This window comes from Solanum stenotomum, chromosome 12, assembly GCF_019186545.1.
Source record: "Solanum stenotomum isolate F172 chromosome 12, ASM1918654v1, whole genome shotgun sequence".
Classification (NCBI taxonomy): Eukaryota; Viridiplantae; Streptophyta; class Magnoliopsida; order Solanales; family Solanaceae; genus Solanum; species Solanum stenotomum.
In genome coordinates, this window is record NC_064293.1 from 41,831,492 (window position 1) to 41,855,063 (window position 23,572).

Genomic DNA, 23,572 nt, shown 5'->3' on the forward strand with positions numbered 1-23,572 from the left:
CACCAATATACAACAAGTCAACAAATAAAAGACAGGCAGTTTAGGTGCTTAATTAGAAGCTAAAAAATCATTTTCACTTTTTATGTTGGGCCCAAATAAATTAATGTAATATTTTCACCTAACCAAGAGAAAAATGTACTACTAATTTATGAAGACAATAAATGGTGGCAGGTGAAGAAGATCCAACTCTGTGGAGCCAAATCACTCACAATCTGTTGCTCTTAATTCTTATCATTAAGTACTAAGTAACATATTTATGTCTTAATTTAAAATTTCAGGCTTTCCAAATTCTTCCTGTCATTATTCCATAGCAGGCAGATTAAATGCTATTATTCCAAAGCAGCCAAACGATTAATCATTTGTATATAATTAACTTAATTATAATTATACCGTGACAACATAAAATTCTTTTCTACGAGTATAATTTAATACTTAATCAATCTCAATTTTATGTTATATAAAGAGTTGCCACCCTAGGCCTTTAATGATACAGTTCTGATGATATTTTTCTCAAATCACAATTATGTCTTGCATTTTCTTTTCTGTTGTAACAACATTAATCCAAGGTACACAATTTGATAGTTTTTTTTTTCATAATTACGACTTTTACTAGTACAATAATATTGTCTAGTAATGATCAAACTATTTAATAATGGATTAAATTTTGTTTGACTTATCTACTATTCATAGCATGTGCTGGGAGAACTTTAAGTATATATAATTTAGACTTGAATTATTATTATATCAACCTAAATATGATTCTCCTATTCCAATATTGCCATATTCTGTTCGTCCAATAATGAATGTTTTGATAGAGGCCGATTCCATTTATAATTATTTGCCTCTCTGATTATCATAAGTTGGGGGAATATATAGATATACTTGCACCGTTTCATGATATGTGTGCTTTTCGAGAGATAGTTTCATTAACTTTTAAAATATTTATAAATTATATAACAAGTACTATATATTATAATTTTTTCATATTAATTTAATGAAAAAATATATTTTAAAATATTAATCAAAGTTCATATTATATGATACTTAAAAAGAGAATTATGACAAGTAAAAACGAACATAAGAGGTTTCGAGTGTGGCTCCTCCTAAGTATGAAATCGTCTTTGTTAGAGACCGTTTTATTCTTTAATGTGAAACTTTTCGATGTAAATCCAGATATAATCAGACTTCAATGTCAATTTCGGACGGCCAACATGGGAAGGAAAAAAAGGACACGAGTAGAAAAGTAAAGCTTGTAGAGTATGTAGGGATGATGGGACCTATTTGACTGAGGGGAAAAAATTAAAAATAGAAGGCATGTGCTTTGAAAAGAGAAGGTTTATCATTTCCTTGCTTACTCTTCATTATTATGCAGCTCAGATGAATCAATAAGAAAGGACCATTCACATGCATCGGCCACTTCTCATTATTTGTAGCTTTTATCTATTACCTGTCACTACTTTATTTTTATTTTTCTAAAAATAAAAATGAAGTTGGTTTTCTCTTTCTCCAACTTTAATTTTCAATTGTGTATATATATATATATATATTCAGTATACTAATGGTTCTTTATCATTCCAACAATTCACAGGACATTAAAATATGTATACTTATTTATAATTTGCTTGTATTCTTCTCTTCCCAATCAGTGTGAAGCACGGATTTCTTTAAGGAAATTAAAAAAAAAGAGAGTGGTCTATTGTGTTTAGGGAAATTCAATCATTTGAAGTAGTAAGTATAATTTTTCGACGAATGAAATTGGCTATGACATTATTCACAATTAACATTACCAGTATAGTGCAACGAAAATGCTCAACTGTTTAACAAATGACACAAGTAGAGATGAGGAATTCGATTTAAAATCCGTTTTTTTTTCTCATCTTTGATAATTTCTTTAGCAAGATCAATCAAACTTACAGAAATACAATAATGTCTTTTAGGTTCATGTATGAATTCAGAGAAGACAGGAGAGGTGGACCAAAAATGCACAAGTCAAAATAAAGACTGAGAAAACAAAGGGTTTATGGAACCAAAGCCACAAAATCTAATGAACAAACATGTGGTGTGAAGGTGTTTTCTTAGTGTTGGGAGATTTTGGGGCATCAGTATTAGATTTGAGTCCCACCTTATAATCTTTATTACTTTGCACTTTGTTATACTTGAGGGGGCCTGTGAATTATTATGTTCTTAAAAGTATACCATATGCTATGTTGGGTACTTGTGTACCCCATCAGAAAGTTTAGTTCAAGACCCTTTAGTGCATAAAACCGTTAAGAGTTATTGGATTAATAAGACGGGTCTATTATTAATAAACTTGAACGCATTCTTTGTGTGTCCAAAGAAAAGAACAAATAAACACAAAAAAACAAAATTCACAATTTTAACATAAGTTTTCTGTTATGTAAGGTTCATCTTTTATAATTACACTCTTTTGACAAAGCTGCAACGATATTTCACAAGCTTCACCTTTGTGTTGTATTTAATTCAAATGGAAGACAGTTTGTCAACTTTAGCTTTACTGGATCTTGAAGATGGCATCTTTTCAAGAAACATGTGATTACCTTTTCTATTATTGTTTTTTTTTTTGAATTTCAAACTCTTCTAATAAACTTATATTCAGTGACATCATAAATAATTTACTGCCTCCAAGAACAGTGCTAAAGTCAAATTTCTGGAGTTCACATGGTTTTCACTTTTGACAATTCAGGCAAAGAGAAGGGCTTTATTCTTCTTTACTTATAAACTCTTACATGTATGGGATAAGATCCATGTGGCTGTAATATTTTTGGACCAAAGCAACAAGTACAGGACAGTCTTTCTAAGGCTGTTTTTCTACACTTGGGCTGAGCTGAAATGCTTAAAAATTTTTCAACCAAACTGAACTATTGGCTAATATACGATTTGTTGTTCTAAACTTACAAGTATAACGATATGTTGCAATTGGAGGAAGAATTAGAAGAGTTTGTCATGGGGCCATGAGTCCTTCAATAGTGTAAGTTAGAGATTCTGCCCAATCAGATTTGAGCAGCAGTGTCTGCAAGGTGTGCATAACATCATAATCAGGATCAAGCTTCCTTTGCCAGCCCTACAAGGTAATAAACATATCATCAAAAGAAGGAAAATCTTAAACCAGATTATCGAACACTACTCAGCAGACTGATTATAGTACTTGTCAGTAAGTACTTTTGACATGTTTGAATAAAGAAATGCAGGTTAATCAATTTCACGTTACATGAATGCACGTTTGTAGAAAAAGGAAGAATTACCTCAAGGACTAAAGTTGTCACCATAACAGTGCAGACATTACCATCGATGTTCACTCTGTGATGCCGAACTTTCTCAAGGAGTTGCTCAATGCAATCAGCAGGGTGGACCAAATCACCTTCTGGAGTTCCCCAAAAATCAAATGACTCCTTCACTTCCTGCAGTACGTCAGTAAAGAACTAAGGCATATATCCATCACCTCATGAGAAAAAAATAAGCAGTCTTTTAGCATAAAGATATCACGTAAAATAATGGGACCAACTCTCCATGCCCATAGACATTAGTTGTACCCACAGAAAGATGACCATTTAGAATTTCATGAGCAAGAATGTGTAGAAATGTTGAAATACTTGAAGAATGTAGAATCTGATTATATATAATCTCATTAGTAGCCAAAGAGCTAAAGCTAGTAATGTATTTTGATCAATATAAGGAACTATTTTTCTTTTTAAACGCTTTGTCCAGTGGTGGTGGATAGGAGGAGAGGAGGAGATTGGGGAAAGAATATAATAGTCTCCTCCATCCTACTTTTTGTTTGATCTACTTCCCATTATAGAATGTCCTGCTTATTTTTACCTCCTTTGAATGGAAAATTACATCTTCAAAATGTCAAAAACATATGATTGCAATATTTTCATATTCTTTTTTTCCATCTTCTCACAATCTATATTCACAATATCAGAAACAGAACACTCGAGCCCTTTTTCCAAACCTCCCAAGAAGTCAGCCTGACAGCCAATTTGGGTAGAAGGATAGTTCACTAATGGATTTCAAGTTAGTAGTTCACTAGTTTAATGAGGATAAATAGCAAGCCCTATAGGTTGTTTTTAAAACATCTGATGTCCATTTTTGTAAAAAAATAACTGTGGCGTCCGGGGCAGGCAGCTTACAAGCACGACGACTAATTCTACGGGATACCTGCTACCTACCACCAGCAACATTTATCAGGTAACTCTATCCACCAAGGTTAGAACAAGTGGAAAGAAATCACCTAGTGTTTTTGTCTCACTTGGGATTTGAACATGAGAACCTCATGGTAGATTTCCAATTTGTTTCTTTGCACAAGTATAATATAGTAAAAGAAATTCGAGGGATCAAAAAATGTTAGCTCTATTGGAGAAGATAATTAAGAACAGCCAAAGCAAGTTTTGAAACAATCCATTTAAGATGCATGGAACTAAACCTTAATGAAGGCTTCTGGATTAGGGCAATTCTGTTTCTTTGACAATTGCAGAGTGCACTCTGCTACAGATTGGCCATCTCGACGAGCAATTGCCTTAAAGAACTCCAATAATATTATCCGATCATTGTTAGTAAGTTCAGCGGTCATGCCTACATCAAGGAAAACAACATGAGGCTTTGATTTGAAGATTCGTTTCCGAGATGACTTGCTTTGGGTTACCCGAACAAGGATATTTCCAGGATGCATGTCAGCATGAATAAAGTTATCCACCTGAAATGGGAAATGGGGTATTATATGAGAAGTGAAAAAGAGAGAGAGACACTAAAGAGCAAGTAAAAAATAGTGATTTTAATACATAACATAGAGAATTAGATTGTTCTAATCTATCTAAACACTTTTTGGACTCCGAAATTTCCTCTCCAATGCCATCCCCTCTTCAACATCACAAGTTCTAGACATTATTATAATAGACTACATAAAAAGAAAGAAAGCATCCAAGAAAATGTCATAGAAGGCTTCTTTTCCTTCCTTCTTTATAGCTAGAAAACTACAAACAATAGCAGTAAAAAACAGTCATAAAGAAGAAGTGTTGATAATGCCAAAATAATGCATTTGAATATTTTAGTATTATCACTACTCACTGTTTTAACTTCAATAAGAGTACAGTTTCTGGACAGTATTCAAGGCCAATATATCACCGATTACTCAGTAAAGCAACAAATCTATAGCATATCCAAGACTATGTTTTAACAAGGGAAAAGAAAAAAAATACAGCATCTAACAGTTTCCTTTTAAGGGAGTAAGGACTAATAAGCAATTACAGAAAAACAAATTCATACTAAAATACTAACCAAGAGAAGAAACAAGAACTTCCATGTAGCCCAATATTGGCCAAACAACATTAGGCATAACTAAAGATTTTCTTGGAATACATACTCCACATTTTTGTTCAAATCTTGCACCAACACATTTGCTTTTATAGATTGAGAGGGAACAACAACATCTAATATAGTGTCAGTTTTGTATTGCACTAGACCTTTTTGTTCCATTGATAGTATATTTCAAGTCACACACTTGCATCAATATTTGTGCTTTATACTTAAATTTTAGATAAATTAATATGAAAAGAACATTTTCTTAATGAAAATCTATCACCACATGCAAACATATATAAAAATAATAAAACCAAAAGCATTTGTAGAAGTACAACTCCATAAAAGTATATCCTGAGTTTCACATTACATTAAAATGTGGTGCTTTATACACAAATTCAGACAAATTAACACAAAGAGGACATTTTCTTAATCTATACACACAACACAAACACACACACTAAGTAAAGAGAATATTACCAAAAGCATCTTTAGAAGAGCATGTGTCCCAATATGAGCAAGTGCACTTTTAAGTCTTTCATGGCCTTCAAGCTCATCAACATAATATGAAACACATTCCCCTTGTTCAAAAGTCTCCACCAATACAGCAGGATGCACTAGGGGATAGACAGGCTTTGGAAAAGAGACATCCTTCCATCTGCGGAAATTATAGATGAAGCGGCTTAAATGTGCAGCCTCCCTAGCAAGATCAACCTGAGACATCATAAAAACAGCAAATTGCTGGACGCTTTCATCCAACCTTAACCACTTAAGTTTAGGAATGCACTTTGATATCTTAGCAACTAGATTAATAATCTCGAAATCTCGTCTTATTGATTCACCTACTCCAGGATGCCTAACTTTCACAGCCACCACTATAGGCTTGATCTTTCGACCACGGTATGGATACAACAAGGAAGCCCTATGCACTTGAGCAATACTTCCAGATGCCAGAGGTTTCTCCTCAAATTCATCAAAAATTTCAGAAATCTCTCGACCAAATGCTTTTTTGATTGTCTTTTTCGTGTAAGCGAAGCTATGTTCAGGAGCTTTGGTGTGAAGCTTTGATAGCTCAGTACACAAATCTTTAGAGAAAAGATCAGGCCGTGTAGCTGCCCACTGGCCCCATTTGATAAATGCAGGACCTGCTCTTTCGAGTGTGCTACGGACTACCTGAAGCCACAGTTTCCTGAAAGAAGGTCCAAATGCATCAGCAAATGGGGCCATTACAATGCTAGGAGAAAAGAGTATCCCCAAATAAAAGGCTCTCAACAGCAGAACAAAACCTTCACATATGGAATGCAGCACTGAGGTAACCAAAAAATGTCCGTTTTCAGCATGCCTGTAGAAGCTAGTCAGTGGGAGACCATACTCCAAGTCTGGTGATGCTTGTGCCAGTGCTATATTTCTTCCATACGCTAAGGCAAGAAAACTAGGGAGAATCACATAAGATCTGCTCAATGCCAAGCTAAGTGCTTGTGCAAATCGACTTAAGCGAATAAAAGTTTGCCCCTCATCGAAATATTTACGTGATAACTTCTTCCAAGCAACTTCTGCATGATTTCTTACAGCTGTTCCCGGTGAAGTCAATGAATAACTCCCATAGAAAGTATTACGCATTCTACGTGCTACAGATGAATCATATCCCCTAGTAGATACATATTGCCCATAAAATCTACATATAGGAGGACATACACCATTCCCAATAAGTTCTAATTTTCTCGCTTGTTCTGAGCAGATAGTAGTCCGATTTCGGCATAAGGATTGTCCAAGTCCTTTAGTTTTACCAACTGAAAAGATTCTGCATTCCAAGCACAACACAACTTAGCAGAGGCAAAATGTAAAACCAGTAGCTATTTCACTCTAAAAATAATTCCCTCTTTTGATATGTGCAACTAAAATACTGTTTCAAGAACAATAACACTAATTGGAATGACTACACAATGAAATCTGAATGTTCGTTTTCGTATGCAGAACTAAAATGCCCTAGTGCAAAAAGTACCCCAATCCTACCAACAGACCCATGGGACCCTATAAATACACAAAGTATGAAACGTTGAGTTTTACTTACAGCAGTTAAAAAGCTTGTTGAAGAAAATTCCAAAAGGCCTACAGAAACCTTGCGATTTATTTTGCAGCCAACTTAATTTACTACTACTCTAATAAAAACATAGAGCTAAACAAGTAGAGTAGAAAGGCAAAATGTGCGAAATGAACAAGAAAAGGGCGTACCTTGACATGGCGAATAGGGAAAATTAATGGCGTCGCTGGTTGCAGAGGCTAACGTAGACGGGAGGTGAAGAGCATCGCCGATAAGCATTTTTCACAGATTGTATTTGTCGGCGATATAGACCAAACTATATGATATACGTGTAATTTTAAATGCGGCTTATTTCTTGTTTGCTGCTGCTGCCTTCCGTCTATTTTTATTTGTCATAATTTTCTTTTGTAAAGTCAAATTATAAGAATTTTGACTAATATTTACCATATATTTTTTCATCATATTAATAAATAAAAAATTGCAATTTATAATATTTTTCGTATAGTTTTTAAATATCTAACTTTTTTATTTAATGACAATTAAAAATGGACGGAAGTAATAATAAACAACTCGCTATTGAATTAAAATAGCATTAGTAGAATTCATTCTCTAAATACCAAATTAATAAATATTTGACATGTATTTTATTACTCTAATAATTTACTCAATTTAACTTTCAGATATTACTTACATCAAATTCAGTTAAGTTTCATCCGGAGGCTGAGCTAGGTGGGGTTTTATGGGTTCGGACGAACCCATTTACTTTTTCGTAGATTCTATATTTGTATTAAAAAATTAAAAAAATTATGTATATTAACTTGTAAACCGCAAACAAATTGATTTAGAATCCCAAACTTTTAATCTTGGCTCCGCATCTGGTATCATCTTGAGATCCCTCTAAATGTTGTAAGAGGTAGCATATTGGAACTTTCAAAATGATGGATTTTTCCATCTTGCTTTAATGGATTTATCGATATGAATCTAAATTAATTATGTTATTTAACTTCAGATTTTAGACACTTGAAATTAATAAAAACTACGTAGAGAGTTACTACGAGACAAATTAGCAAATAATTTTGTTATTATTAAAATGTAATGTCAAATGATGTTTTTTTAATCAATAAAGATGTGTTTATGGATTTTCAGTCACAAATAAACATGTGCGGTATAACAAATAATACATGTTATGTAATGTCAAAAATAGATCTTTTCCGTTCTTTGTTAACAATGTTTTTTTATGTAAAGGAAAAAAAAGAGACAATTATTAATTTTTATCCTCTGTGATTAACTGTTAATTTTGCGTGCAATGTTGATCAGTAAAATTTTAAATTTAAGCAAAAAGGTCATAGGTTTAAACGGGAACTTTCTTAAATAGTTTGTTCAAGTTCTATGTGCACCACACACGACCGTGCACTAACGTGTTCCACCTTGATCCATATATACTAATACAGGGCATTGAGGATTCTTCAAGTATAACTATATTTTTTAAAAATGGATTAATTCATGGGATACTAAATTCTCTTGGTGGTGAATTTAACGATTAGGTCTCATCATTCACGCAATTTCCCCGTTCATTGATTGATCACACAAGTTCGCATATAGTACACGATTTGTTCTCGCTCCGCAACGTCTTCATCTTACACTATTAATATTTTCAAACAATATGACCCTTGCCGTTACATGCTTTATTCACTAAATTGATGTTCTCCATTCCAACAGTTGATTCTCAATTTCTCTTCATCGTGCTTGGAAATAGGTATCATACATTTGATGAAGAAGATCTCTGATCTGGTCGCTTTGTAATCCATAAACGTTAGCTAATTAATTATCTCTAACCTGCACATTGGAGAAATTGATGAATATCTTAAATCTTTCTCTTCTGCTTTTGAAATTAGAATAAGAATAATAATATACTTAGTAGGGTGGTGGTGTATACACAGATGTTACCTCATCTTGTGAAAAAGAAAGATTGTAGCGTAGTTTCAAAGAGCATGGAATTGTGTACCTTTTATAGATATAAAAATCTCACGCATTTGGAGTATGTTGCAGAATAAAAGAAACTATACAAAGAATTGGCAGGAAGCAGAAGCGTCGAAGAAGTTTCTTTGGATTATGGAACACCCAATTACCAGCAAAACCGTACTCCGTGACAAATCTATTTACTTGTAGGAAAGCCAATCTAATCATGTGCAGTTTTTTTTTCTTGGAACTATAAAACCCTACTCCATCACACATATTCTGGCCGCTTGGAATGTCATCTAAAAATTTAAGTTATTAAAAAAAAATAGAGGTTTATATAACACACTTGAAACGTATAGATTGTCCCGGGCTAGACTGATATCTGCGACAGTAGGCGTTGGTGTGGCAAAATGAAAATAGGTTGCTTCCATTTTTACACAACTCCGATCCTTCTTACTATAAGAAAATTCTAAATTGTACATCGTTGTCCTATACTTACACTCCAATGATAAGAATTTTCTAGGAAAGTTCACAGATCTTCATTTGCCAATTGCAAGTCTCCGTTATGCAGTTATAAATAAGCCAATCTCCCTAGCTAGACTTGTCCATAACAAGCTAAGAGAAAAGGAAAAAAAATCAATAATAATAATAATCTATATATCGATCGAGGAAGGAAAGATGATAGTGGAGATTGAGGAAGTGAGCAGCTGCGAAGCACTGCCTCTGCTTTCACTAAATCATGTGTCCTTGTTAGTGAGAGATGTCTGGAATTCTGTGCGCTTCTATGAAGATGTCTTGGGTTTTTGCCTTGTTAAACGCCCTTCTTCTTTCAACTTCCATGGAGCCTGGTAATTAATTAGCCTCTCTATTACCAATACAATATTCACACACATATATATATGCATGCTTCGTGTTTTAATATAGTAATTGTTTTGGTAAGGTTGTACAACTATGGAGTGGGGATTCACTTGCTTGAGAACAAAGGTATGGAGGATTACGATGAACCTCGACCAATTAATCCCAAGGATAACCACATTTCCTTCCAGGTAAATTTACTTTCATTCTTTAAACAGAGGCAGATCATGTAATATGAGTTCAGCCTAGCTAATCGAATCAAACATTTGACATTACTATGAACCCATAATTTCAAAAAGCACAATGTATTTGGGTTCAGTTGTTTTTTCAATCGTTCAGATTTCCTAACATGTGTTGGAACTGCAATTAGCAGAGTAGTGATGTTGTGGTAGTGAAGAGGAGGTTGGAGGAAATGGGAATGCGATACGCGACTGCACTTGTGGAGGAAGAAGGGATAAAGGTGGATCAAGTGTTTTTCCATGATCCTGATGGCTACATGATTGAAATATGCAACTGTGACAACCTTCCTATTCTGCCCATATCTTCAAGCTGCTCACTCAAGCCCCACAACTATTATAACAAAATGATTGCCACAAATTATGGATGTGGTTTCATGGAGAATGAGATGCTGGAGAACTTAAGCATGAACATGCTCAACTTTTCCTTCTAAACATGAATACCAGTGTGCAATGTGTGTGTGTGATTGGAAGTTCTTATCATTTGTTTGATTAAGTGGCTTTGTCCACTAGCTCATATCTTTTAAGTTTGTCTTGATACTACCTACACAAGTTAAAGCTTGAATAATTGATGTAATTTTATTTTCAAACTATATATAGTTTGTTTATTTACAATTATATATTATTATTTTTGTTTGTCTCAAGATGGGAGAAAATAATATAATAGGCATTAAAGAAATGGATATTAGTCTAATTCAACCTCAAAAGTTAGCTCAATAGGTAATCATAGACCACTTATCCCATAATTGACCCATGTGAAACTTCTTTAATAAAAGACATCAACAATAAGGATGATGTAGTGATCGAGATCTAATTATAATAAGCTAGCTGCATTTTGGGGTTTTTTTATTTTTATTTTTTGGGTAGAAAAATCAAACTATACCATACTCGCTCGAGGAAACTTTTCCTAACTACAGAAAACTGGCGTAGTAGATGCACAGTTAAATAACAAAAACATTATAATCTACATTAAGTAAACTGATTTGTTGCTTATAATATGTGATTAGTGTAAACTAAATTAAAACTGCGATTACATTTGTATATAGTTTACACTTTACACCAATCTTAAAAAGTGGAGAAATTAGGAAAGTTTAATTTCATGCCTCCAAGAAATGTGAGGGTGTGGGGGTGTTGGAACCCAACAACAGACGCGACAACAACAACATATTTGTAAAATTGTGAGCTTATTGCCTCTTTCATGATGTTTTAGTTGCCCACTTAGGATGACCTATTAATGCATGTACATATATGAAACCCTTATGACTCAACTTGCTTCACAACAATCCAAACTTTAATAGATGAAACTAGAATGAGTTTAGTTTATATAAATTAATAAAATAAGAAAAAAAAATTCATAATTAGTACTTGAGAAACTAATTACAAATATATATTCAAATAAGTACGGATTTCTTTTTGGCATAATACATAAATATGACCCTTAACTGGGCGTCAACTGACAATTATGATTTTTAACTTTGGGGGTGCACAAGTAAACACTTAAAGTTGTATAAAATTGAACAAATAGACATATTTTGTGTCTAATGTGGCGTCCTACGTGTGTTCTGCCATATAAGACACATGTGTCTACTTGTTCAATTTTATACAACTTTAAGTGTCTTTTTATGCACATTCACAGTTGAAATGCATAGTTGTCCGCTGAAGACAAGTTAAGAATCATGTTTATATATTATGCGTTTCTTTTTCATTGTCTTCGGCCTAACTTCTTTTCTACCATATTTGTTTTATATGAGTATATTTTTTTTTATGGATTTCCTTGAGTTGAGGGTCTATTAAAAAAAAATCTACCAATACACTCCGCTTTTCCTGTACATTACTTGTAGAATTACACTGAATGTGTTATTATAATATTCCTAATAAGTCAAGCTAATTAATTTTAAAAATAAAGTAGATAACCTGCAATGACAATTAACCTACACGTGGAGTAGAACTTTTTTACATAATCATCGATCACCAATATAACTAGGGGAGTGTTTGAATATAAAAATTGTGATATTTGAACAAAAAGCAATATGTTGAAATCTTTTTTGGGAGCTCCCATTTTTTTTATTTTTTTCGTGACTCGAACTCATAGTTGAAAAAATGGAGAGATGTATTTAACTTGAAGAAGAAAAAAAAAAGAGCAGAAATTTTGTAATCACTAAATCTGGTCAAAATCATTTTCTCACACATGTTCATCTTCGAAAACTTTTAAATGTAAGTTTTAGGCGGAGAAGATGACTATGAAAATGGATTATGTTTCAAGCTGGGTCACCGGAAAGAATGTGTCAGGCATGAGTTAAAATTGGGATATAGGTTATACGAATTTTCTTAGTTTGATATGTGTTTTTTTTATTAAAATTGTATTTATCTACATCTCCGTCAAAGTATAACGGAAAAAAAATATATTAAAAATCAAAAAAATTATTTTCAATAGTATAGAAAAAAATAATATTGTGCGAACGAAACCGACAGGGAAACTAATGAATTCGCGATCAGTACTAGTAGCCACATGAAAAAAATAGACAAAAATTAGGGGACCAAACTTGATCAATCGACAAATCATTGGGATGCAAAAACAAAAGTCACGTCCGGTTGGTTGAGAATGAGAAGACACAAAGGGGCACGTGGCATAATCACAGACCTCACAATTAGAGCTGTCAAAATAGGCTTGGTCCGCTAGGCCGTTCAACCCAATTCTTGAATTAGATGGGCATTGGGCTCAATTTTTTCAGCCCATTTAGGAACGAGGCTTTTTAACCTAGCCTCATTTGGCCCGCTGGCCTTGTAGGCCCAATCCGCAAGCCTCAAAGGCCAGCCCGCGAACAGTAAATTTTAAAAATATTTATTATATATATTTTAAGTAATGTTTTACTTGTTAAGATTTTGTCAATAAATGATTTTAAAATACCAATATAAAATCAAGATTATATTTCTTATATATCTTTTACATTTTAGGGTCATTAGCCCACTAAATTTTCTTATTACCCTAAGTCCATTACTCCATTATAACTAAAAAATTTCAACCTCTTTTACTTTTGTTTTTTTATGCCTAATTTTTCACTTCTCCTTTATTGTCTTGTTTATGAAAATAGTGATCATATAATGTTTTTTGCTCGGATGAAACTTATGAATGTTGTATCTTGGCTATTATGTATTTGTTTTGTAAATATTCGCTGAAGTATGTGTATTTCATCAACGCTCGTATTCTTTCTAAAAGGAAAATGTTATCCCTTTTTTGGTTGAAGGGCAAACTCATCCTAACCCGTGGCCCACTTAGAGATGGGTTGGACTGCTATTTTATAGGCCCTTCAATTAAAAGGGTAAGTCCGTCCCAACCCATTTAACTCTCTAACTGGTTAGAGTTGGATTGGGTTGGATTGGACCAGCCCATTTTGACAGCTCTACTCACAATGTGGCTTATACATTAAAAATAAAATCCAAAATGATGAAAATGGAGAAGCATAACTGAAAAGACAAGTTGACCTGCAGGGTAATGGTTGAGATTGTTTCATCCTTAGTTAAAGATTTTGAGTTCGAATCTTAAATATGGATTTTTTTTTTATTAGAAGCACCACCTCTAAATGGATCTTACAATACATGATTTAAATTTTTGTTTTAATGAATCGTACCAGTGTTTTCAAAAACGTTTTTGGGGTGAGTCCCAGGGCGAGTTTAGGGGCGAGGGTACCAAAAATGCTACAGGGTGTAAATTAAAGACGTAGATTCATTAGGCATAAATCCTAAAATTTGAGGCATAAGCTCTGAGTATAAAAACGTAAGTTCTGGGCGTAAAACGTACGCCCGGGTGTTTTTAATTTAATTTTTGATCTTTTTTGTTTTACATCATATTTTTATTACTAGTGTAGTGATATTTTTCAAATAGTAATTATAATACTTTTTTCCTTCATTATTGATTATTAATATTTATCTCAAATAAAAATCATAAATCATTAAAAGGTTTACTTTTACTTATTTTATTAGTAATAAAACTATAAAATTGAATATACATGAGACTATGCCCCGTAGATTCATGGGACTTACGCCCTGTGTCTCGGGGCTTTCGCCTCGTCCTGTATTGTATAAAGTGTCTCGCCTCACACCCTGCCTTTTAAAACATTGGATCTTACGATGGGCAATTTAAATTTAATCAAAACAAAAAGAAAAGGCAGTACTCACTATAATATTAAATTTGATGGGCCAAGTCTAAGATATGTAACTGGTGGTTCATATTTCTCCAATAGGAATTTTCATGGCCACACTCTTTAATCTTGTGGCTGTGATGTATTCCTTGTGTTGAATGATGATGCCAGTATATATTTTTCTTTTTTTCTTATTTGAGTGTATATTTTCCTTTAATAGATCATGGTGCTATATGGTCTAATTTTTCAAAACCCCAGCCAATAAGAAAAATTATCCTAGTACTAACTTACCATCAATTAGTTCAACCTTCACCAACATCCACAAAAATACTTCTTTACATTCGCTATGTTTCTTAAAAAATAATACAGTTGTTTGGTGTGAGAGATAAAAATAAATAGTGATGAGCTTAGAAAACAGTGATAGGATAAAACTATTGTTTCTTGTTTGGTTGCTATATTTGGAGTAACTTATCCCACCATTTATACCATAGTGATGGAATAAGTTATCCCATATATATGGTGGGATAAGTTATCTCAGGATAGCTAATCCCAGAATTAGTTATTTTGAGATAACTTGTTCCCAACCAAACCACCCCAAGTATTTATCATAATATTCATACTGATAAATATGAAAACAAGTTAATTGTGTTTTCTTATATGTTAAAATTTAAAACTGACTAGTAGACACTAAGAATTTATTTTTAGAACAGTGGACAAGTACAACTAAATGGCCAGAGTATTTTTCTTTTAATGTATATTATATAATAGATGTTGAACTCCTTTTTGCTTTCTCGACTAATCTAAAAATTTGAACGGAATAAAAAAAAATTAGCAGAATTTTATCCATTCACAAATCTCGAAGGAATGGTTAAGAAGGGAAGGATTTGGGTTTGTTATGAAAATATTGTTTGTCAATATATAAGAGTTGGTTGGTGAGTTGTATTCTGCATTGTGTCAAACTAGTGTACTATTTAACTTTCTCCATACTTAAAAGGTGCAGTATTTGTCTAAATAGACTAGTTAATTCTTGATAAAGAGTAGTTGAAGGAATCTAGATAATAATATGAGGCTTTATATTGCTTTATTATTGGGTGAGTTGTGGTAGAAATGAATCATGCGGACACTTTGTGATGTTTGTGAAAGTGCTGCAGCCATTCTTTTCTGTGCTGCAGATGAGGCTGCCCTTTGCCGTGCCTGTGATGAAAAGGTCTCATTTTTACTCTCAAATTTAATACTCTACTTATATGAAATTTTTCCATTTATATTTCTTGGAAATATGCTTTTGTGTTTTGAGTGAGTTGTTGGTTTGTTGTGTTTACCTGAATGTGTTCAGTTTTAAAGGAAGAACAGAGAAACGACCATCTGTTGACTGTTTGTGTAGTGAGTTGCAGATTACTTGTGTTGAGCATAGTTATTTAATAAGCTACAAGTATAGGATGGTGCTAATTAGGACTAATATTGCCTAAGATTATGTGTGTCTTTAAAGTAATCTAGTTGTTTTGACTTAGTTGTACGTGTGCGGTTACTTCATTAGGTAGCATCAGACAGTCTTGATTTCACTAGGCTTGTGAGTCAGTTTAGAATAGAGAGATCATGTTGCTTGTTGAAAGGCTTTCTCTCATAGGGAATTTTTTCTTATAAAGATCAAAAATCATGCTGACCTGTTGAACAAATTGACATGTGTTCACAGTATTCTTTCTGGGAATCATTGCTTCTTCTCTTTGGTTCTAGTTTCATCAGTTCATCTTCTTTTATGTTGAAAAGTTTATGCTGTTAGAGAGGATATGCTTCTACTTACTTGATTATATCTTGAACATCCCTACACGTGTGAATTATGTGATCACCTCATCTAAAAGATTAAGATGTTAGAGAGGATACACTTCAAGGTTCTTAAATTATATCTTCAACACTCATATTTCTGATCCGGAGTCATGAAAGGCCAAATCTATTCCAGGCCATCTGATCAACTTCTTATCTTGGTTTAATCGGCTAATATTGACAATGTTACTAAGAGACTTCTGATGTTTTCGTTCTTGTGGACACTTCTAAGCATATTCAAATTTGGTCCATAGGTTCATATGTGTAACAAGCTTGCTAGTAGGCATGTGAGAGTTGGATTTGCTAAGCCCAACGAGGTTCCTCGTTGTGACATATGTGAAAATTCACCTGGTTAGTGGAGCTTAAATCCGTCTTGTTCTTCAGTTGATTAGTTTCTTCTTCTGATTCCTTTTATTTTATTTTGTAATATTGTCCTACAAACAAGGGCCTGCAAAGTGAAACTAACTATCAGTAATTTCCTTTGCATTACACGTGAAGCATTCTTTTACTGCGACGTTGATGGAAGTTCTCTTTGTCTGCAATGTGACATGATGGTACACGTTGGTGGTAAACGAACACACAGTAGATATCTCCTGTTGAGGCAGAAAGTTGAGGTTGGTATTCCGTTGTATGAGTTACATGCTACTCTTAATATGTGCAATGTTTGCATATAAGGTCATTTTTTTTCTCTGTTTTTCTCATATAGTTTCCAGGAGACAAGTCTGGGCCTACAGAGGAATTAGCCAGGAAGACATTAGATCCCAGTGAAAATAAGAGGGATCATAGTCACTCACCAAAGCCAATGGTTAAAGACAATCAACAAAATCACAGGGGGTCTCCTATCCTAATTTCAGATGGGAGTGCAGATGGGCATGGCGAGAAGGACAAAATGATCGACTTGAATGTGAAGCCAAGTCATTTTCATGGTCACGCATCTAATCAGGTTAGCCAATTGTAATATATCTCGGAATAACTTTGCTATATTTCGTCAGTAATTTCAACTTAATATAATGCAGAATCTTCACATTCTCTTTTTTCCGTTTGAATGCTAAATATTTATCATCTGAACTGAACTGTCTGAAAACCGATGAGCCATTGGTTTATGTTATAAATTAGTGGAGATGAGTTTCTTCCAGTTTCATCAATTCATGTCCCTTCTTCTACTTCTCCCTTTTAGTAAGTAGAACAGATGACTTTATTCGTAATCTGGAAATTGAAAACCTTTCCGAACTAGAAGAAGGTTGCTGAAATGTCTACTGAAGAGATGTGTTTTTCTCGTTCTTATGTTTTCTTGTTAATGTCTCTCTTAATCTCCTGGCATCCTATTCATGAATAAATTTGAATAGAAGGTTCCGGCTTGAAGTTGCAGTTAACACTGTCAAGTCTATGCCAAACCAACTAGAATGATTCTACAATAAATGTATTCTCAGCCCATTTCTGCTGTGCAGAACTTATAGGAGAAAACTTGACAGATTGTTCATAAAAAGGTTTATCTAATAGTATTTCACTATTTAAGTTTCTAAGCATTACTTTTTGAACTGATTTTTTTGTTTTTCCTCAACAGGACTAAATCATCTTCAGTGATTGTTCCAGCCAGATATTCTATGACCAAATGTTTGTGAGGCGTCAAATAGACCTCATGTGGCATGCATGTTCCACCTTTGCGCATATGACTGAAGCTCAGTAGCCCAGATTAGTAATCGAACAACATTTGGCAATTAGTGTTAGATAAAGCGCAAGTTCTGAATGCGTTGATTTTTCGCCAGTCTCATGATCATTATTTGCTTTAGGATTTAGTTTTGCCATTAAGACAACATTGAAGAAACTGCCTGCTGAAAGTAGTTGATGTAACTGAAGTTTATGATGATTTTAGTAGAAGTTATTGTTGAAAGTCAAGAGGGGGTGAATTAAAATTTCCTTTAGTCGACTTTCTGTAATGGCCAGTCGACTCACCTGCACGTTAGTAGAATAAATAAACAGTAATAATAACTTACAGTAAGTAAATAACACATAGTGTTTTTATACTGGTTCGGATCACCGATGTGGTGCCTAGTCCAGTCCCCTTGGGTTACAAGGGTTTCCTTAAGAGCTTGTTGAGAACTTGGGTGTTACAGAATGTTACAATTAAGAACCCCGTCTGATATGCAAATCAGATCTTCTTCTTAGACACAACCTCTACCTGTATAACCTACACTCAGATCTTTCTTTCTCTTTTTCTTTTCAATTGTTCACTCAAGTGTGTACAAAGTTTTATGAAAGATAAAAGAAGATTTCAAGTGCATACTTCACATCTAACTGTGAGGAGGTATATATATATGAACAGACTTGTGCTCTTGTAAGGAAAACCCAACGGAGTTATACTTCAATCAAGGATTTGAGGAATCCCTTGATTGAGACGATTTGTTGATCCATGTCCATATTAGATATGTGCATGGTAAATCGCATTCCTTCCTTCTTGACAGATATGATTCAATTATGTGTTTGGTTGAAGGATTTATCTTGACTCTTTGGCTTGATCTGATTTCCTTTCTTCTCTTGATGGCTTGGCTCTATTCTTGGCTTGATTGATGATTCCTTGATCTGGTTCTATCAATCACGATTTGCTTGATTGATCTGCTGCCAGCTTATTTGCTTGATTGACCTGCTGCCAGCTTTAGGCCTTCTGTTAATGATTGTTTAATCCCTTTGATTATGCCTTTCCTTTATGAAGTAATTGTAAGGATCAAAATATATTGCTTTCCATGTTGGTGTTGTTTTGCTTGGATCCTTTTCTTATTGGATCTCCATGCCTGCGAGAATTGTGAGTAGTGTGTTAAGTGTCGTTTATCAGAATTTACATAGCATTAAGAAGCTAGCAATTGTATCTTGAAATTTAAGGTCATTTTTAGGTGTATAGATTTTTTTTATGGTTTCTTGCTCTTGTATTGTTGTTCTTTTTCTATTCAATTATTGATCAAGATCGACATGATCCTGTACGGCAAGAAAGTCATCACATTTGTTGCCTTCTCTCATTATATGTTCCCACGCCTCTAGCACTTCCTATTAGTACTTCTTTGCAATATTCTATCAGGGTTCTACAAGGATCATTACGCTTCGACTATTTCCTTCGCATAATTCCTAGCACAGAACTCAATCTGGAAATCTTGAATAGACAAAGGATTCATATCATAGAGGATGCCAAGATCACAGATAGCTTTTGCCTCTGGAAAAAGGGTATATGTCCAAATCTGAATATTTTGTTCAGGCATGTAGCTTTTGAACATTCTGTTGATTGGGTAGCAACCTACTTTGCTTCACTAACCAGAGTCATCTCAACTCTCTAAACTTCCGAAAAAAAACATTTTAAGTGTTTGGATATTTTATATAGTTCCTGAAGAAACATCATACGCGCTGCTTCCTCAATTCATAGTTTGCTGTTGGGTCAACGGCAAGTATTCTCCAGGATACAATTCTTGTGAAATAATCTCATTCTAAGTTTGGGAATTCACTTTGTATTTACTGCAAACTCTGTTTCTAATTGTCTCATTGAAAGTTAAGATCACAACTTTCATCTTAGAAGTAGAATGTTATTTCTTCTCTTACACTATAATTGATTTTAACTTAGTGGAGAATTTGAGCTCATTAACATAAACCAACAGAGCAGGATGAATGTAATAAATTGCTAAAAGCACACGGTATATGAACAAAACAGTCTTGAGGAGCAGCTATAAGCATTTATGCAGTTTGATTTGGCTACATTACATGCTTCATCATCAAATATCTATAGACTTTGGTAGACACTTAATAGACGTATCCCTTCACGAACATTCCCTTCTTGGCCTCATCGGACTCACCTTCACCGGTGTATTTCCCTAGCTGGGCAAGAGAGTTGGCCTTTGCTCTAACAAGTAAGGCATCCTGAGCTGCCTTCACATTTTCTGGTCTTCCACTCCAAGTCTTGAGGCATGTGTTCTGAAGGGCTCTGGCGTATGAGAACGACACGTGCCATGGGTTGGGACTTTGGTTCATGGCGTTCAAGTTTAGAGTTGCCTCAACTTCTGATTGTCCACCAGACAAAAACTGTGTATAATAAAATCATGAAAAAAGTTAAAGTCAAGTTCTTGGAATTATGGAAAAATATTTGATCTATCAGATATGTAGATACTTGCCATGATTCCTGGGACGGCAGGAGGGATTCTTTGGCGGAGGAGACTGAGGGTGTAGTCAGCAACTTGCTGTGGGGTGGCCTTCTCCTTGCACTCAGCTCCAGGGGTGACCATGCTGGGCTTCAACAAGATACCTTCAAACATGACATTGTTCTGGGCAAGGTAGAAGAAAACTTCAGCCCACACCTGCTTGGCGACTTCAAAGGTCCTATCAATGTTGTGTTCACCATCAAGTAAGATCTCTGGCTCAACGATGGGTACCAACCCATTGTCCTACAAGAATGAACAAGAAACTTTAGCTATTAATCATGTAGAAAGCTTAAATTTATACTACTAGTGCAATTTTTAACCGGTTATAGAAGGACATTACTCCATTTTACATGTTACCATATCACACTTCCTATGAAAATTACCTACTATTGTAGGTAAATGTAACTTGATAGAGTGAAAAATCTACACATTGTTTGTGCACAGAACTTAAATATTTTATAGAGCTATGTGTGTTTCCACATCCTATGTATATGCCAACTTACCTGAGAAATAGCAGCGTAGCGAGCAAGACCCCAGGCTGCTTCTTTCACTGCAAGTGCAGAAGGACCATTAGGGATGCTCACAACAGTACGCCTGTAAGGTTCACAATGAAGAAGACAAGATGAGTTTCAAATTAAGTAATTATTGCTTTTACTTATGAAAGAGAAGCACTCTACCATTTGGCGAACCGGGCGCCTTGTTGGTAGTAAGCAGCAGAGCGAGAGGCAAGGCCATCAAGACCTTGGCACCATGATTCATTGTTTGAGCCAACCAAAGGAACAAGACCCTGTAGTTTAAGAGCAAAAAATATCAAACCCTTAGAAATACACGATGGAAGAATCCTTACACCTTTTTAAGTCACTAAGTTTAGATCTTTTACCTTGTCAACCTTAATACCAGGAACAATGTTCTGCTCAACAAGCACATCAACCATTTTCTTTCCCTCGACGGTTGATTGATAAAGTGTCTCCTCGAAGAGGATTGCACCAGAGATATACTCCCCTAGTCCAGGAACTGAAACTAGCAGGGTCCTGAACGCCTGGCGGTTAGCCTCAGTGTTCTCCATTCCGATTGAAGCTAAACGCTTCCCACAGGTAGCATTGGACTCATCCATGGCCAAAATTCCACGACCAGGGGACGCAATAGTTTTCTACACTCAATCCATTAGCTCAAATTAGCTAAATATGCTTCATTCATCTCAAAAAAGTTTTATAGAAGGGTTTAACACTTGTACTCCTAGAAAAATCTAATTAATCTCAGTTCATACATCACGTTATCTCGTTAATAATTTTCAACACTAACTAACAGCATCACTATCCATATTCAACAAAATTATCAAGAACTTGTAATAATACACTGTTCACTGTTTTGTCAGAAAAGGAAAACACTAGCAAAACTCTTCAGGCAAATTATCCAAGTAGTAAGAGATAATTAAGCAGTAAAAAGAAGATAAGTGCATGTTGTTAAGACTAAGTAAAATAACAATTAGTACTACATGAGATAGGAAGCTTTGAAGTCATAGCAAGATTCCTCTTTTCATTTTATATAACAATATTTGACTTGGCACAGAATGGTTATATAAAATAACAGAGGGAGTATAAAAGACCGTGTACCGCGGTTTTGACGAGCTCATCAGCATAGGAGCTAGCACGGACAGTGAGTGCAGAGGGAGCAGCTGGGTGACAGCGGACGGAGACAGATGGAAGGCGTAGGGATTGGCCTTTTACAAACTCAGTCTTGTCAAGGACTGGAGATGTCTTGAGGAGAGATGCTGATGCCATTTTCTTACTTTCCTTATCTTTCTCTCCTCAACTCCTGAGTATATCTTGTGTGTTCAATATACAGGCAGAGAGCCCCATGCTTACTACATATATAGTTCTAAAAGATAATATCATTTGAGGCCATTATAGTTTTGCCAATTAGCTCTTGCCAGTTGGCTTGATAACTTGCTGACTTGGCTTGACAGACTAATGTAGGAATTTGCTAACTGATGGTTGGATTTCATTAGTCCTTATTTTCCTTATCATTTAAACTTCCTGTGCCACAAAATTAACTCCTTTTTGGAACTTTGTAAAACCATATAGGTTTGAGGCTCTAGTTGTTCTAAAGTAAAAGACAAATATGCTAATGCAGTCTAGTTTGGGTTCTGTTGAGTGGACATCAAAATTTAAACGAAGAATCTCGCACTATAATTAATTAATAATCCACAGCTATGTTTTAGGTGTCTGATATTGTTTCATCAATCAGAGTATTTTCCCCATTTTAAAGCAAAAAATCGCAATTTTCCCCAGTAGAAATTGCTCTCTTTTACCAAAAGGGTCGGGTTAGCTAGCCTAGTATCAAGTTCCTGCAACAGAATTGATGTAATGAGATTGATAGTTCCTGACTTTATTTGAAGAATCAAGAGAAGCGTTCACTTCCTTTTCAACCTGGGTCCTCATAAAAATCGATCTCCACACAAATTGGCATTAAATTTTCATATGTGCAATTGTATTGTAACATCAGGGTAAATATTCTGGTCCACATGCCCAAAAAAATCTCCATCAAGGAAAGAAAAGTGAGCACATTATGAATCTCATAGAGTAGACAGCCAAATTCATGATGGTCCGTAAAGAATGTCACCACTCAACTTCAGCCAGTAAGAAGACGACTATTCGGTGCAAATATAACAAAAACAGAAGATGATATTAGCAGTTCACAAAGACGTTTTAGACAAGAGAAAGAAATGTTAGTAGTATTTGAATTAGGACGTTGAGTTCCCAACTCAAGGTAAACTATTTCACATAATAGGGGTCAGTTGAAATTCAACTACCAGATCAGATCAATAATGTTCAATTGCAAACTTAATTAGTACAATCTCATCTAGCACGTATTTTCCTAAATCTTTCGGCCTTCAACAAATTGAAAATGTCTCAATTCAATATTATTTCCATTCCCTCCATCAATCAATTCAACTATTCTAAAAAAATATAATCAATTCAACTATTCTAAAAGTGACAACTTTGAGGTTTATGTACCCATTACGTAATAAGA

At 34.5% G+C, this 23,572-nt stretch overlaps 4 protein-coding genes across 4 annotated transcripts; 2 read left to right on the forward strand and 2 right to left on the reverse strand.

Moving 5' to 3' along the window:
- Window positions 1-2,632: 2,632 nt before the first annotated feature.
- On the reverse strand, window positions 2,633-7,716 carry LOC125848440 (uncharacterized). Its single transcript, XM_049528301.1, has 5 exons — window positions 7,549-7,716; window positions 5,797-7,117; window positions 4,445-4,714; window positions 3,264-3,419; window positions 2,633-3,082 (listed from the first exon to the last, which is right to left on the reverse strand). The coding sequence occupies exons 1-5, from the start codon at window positions 7,554-7,556 to the stop codon at window positions 2,963-2,965; spliced, it is 1,875 nt and encodes a 624-aa protein (XP_049384258.1). The 5' UTR covers window positions 7,557-7,716; the 3' UTR covers window positions 2,633-2,962.
- A 2,209-nt stretch (window positions 7,717-9,925) lies between these two features.
- Window positions 9,926-11,025, forward strand: LOC125848443 (glyoxylase I 4-like). The gene is made up of 3 exons (XM_049528306.1): window positions 9,926-10,164; window positions 10,257-10,362; window positions 10,545-11,025. The coding sequence occupies exons 1-3, from the start codon at window positions 9,995-9,997 to the stop codon at window positions 10,839-10,841; spliced, it is 573 nt and encodes a 190-aa protein (XP_049384263.1). The 5' UTR covers window positions 9,926-9,994; the 3' UTR covers window positions 10,842-11,025.
- Window positions 11,026-15,489: 4,464 nt separating this feature from the next.
- Window positions 15,490-18,282, forward strand: LOC125848444 (B-box zinc finger protein 19-like). Its single transcript, XM_049528307.1, has 5 exons — window positions 15,490-15,753; window positions 16,619-16,715; window positions 16,863-16,978; window positions 17,071-17,307; window positions 17,929-18,282. The coding sequence occupies exons 1-5, from the start codon at window positions 15,661-15,663 to the stop codon at window positions 17,932-17,934; spliced, it is 549 nt and encodes a 182-aa protein (XP_049384264.1). The 5' UTR covers window positions 15,490-15,660; the 3' UTR covers window positions 17,935-18,282.
- A 1,729-nt stretch (window positions 18,283-20,011) lies between these two features.
- On the reverse strand, window positions 20,012-22,395 carry LOC125848441 (fructose-bisphosphate aldolase 1, chloroplastic-like). Its single transcript, XM_049528303.1, has 6 exons — window positions 22,153-22,395; window positions 21,420-21,689; window positions 21,217-21,326; window positions 21,043-21,133; window positions 20,513-20,782; window positions 20,012-20,423 (listed from the first exon to the last, which is right to left on the reverse strand). The coding sequence occupies exons 1-6, from the start codon at window positions 22,318-22,320 to the stop codon at window positions 20,145-20,147; spliced, it is 1,188 nt and encodes a 395-aa protein (XP_049384260.1). The 5' UTR covers window positions 22,321-22,395; the 3' UTR covers window positions 20,012-20,144.
- Window positions 22,396-23,572: the final 1,177 nt, after the last annotated feature.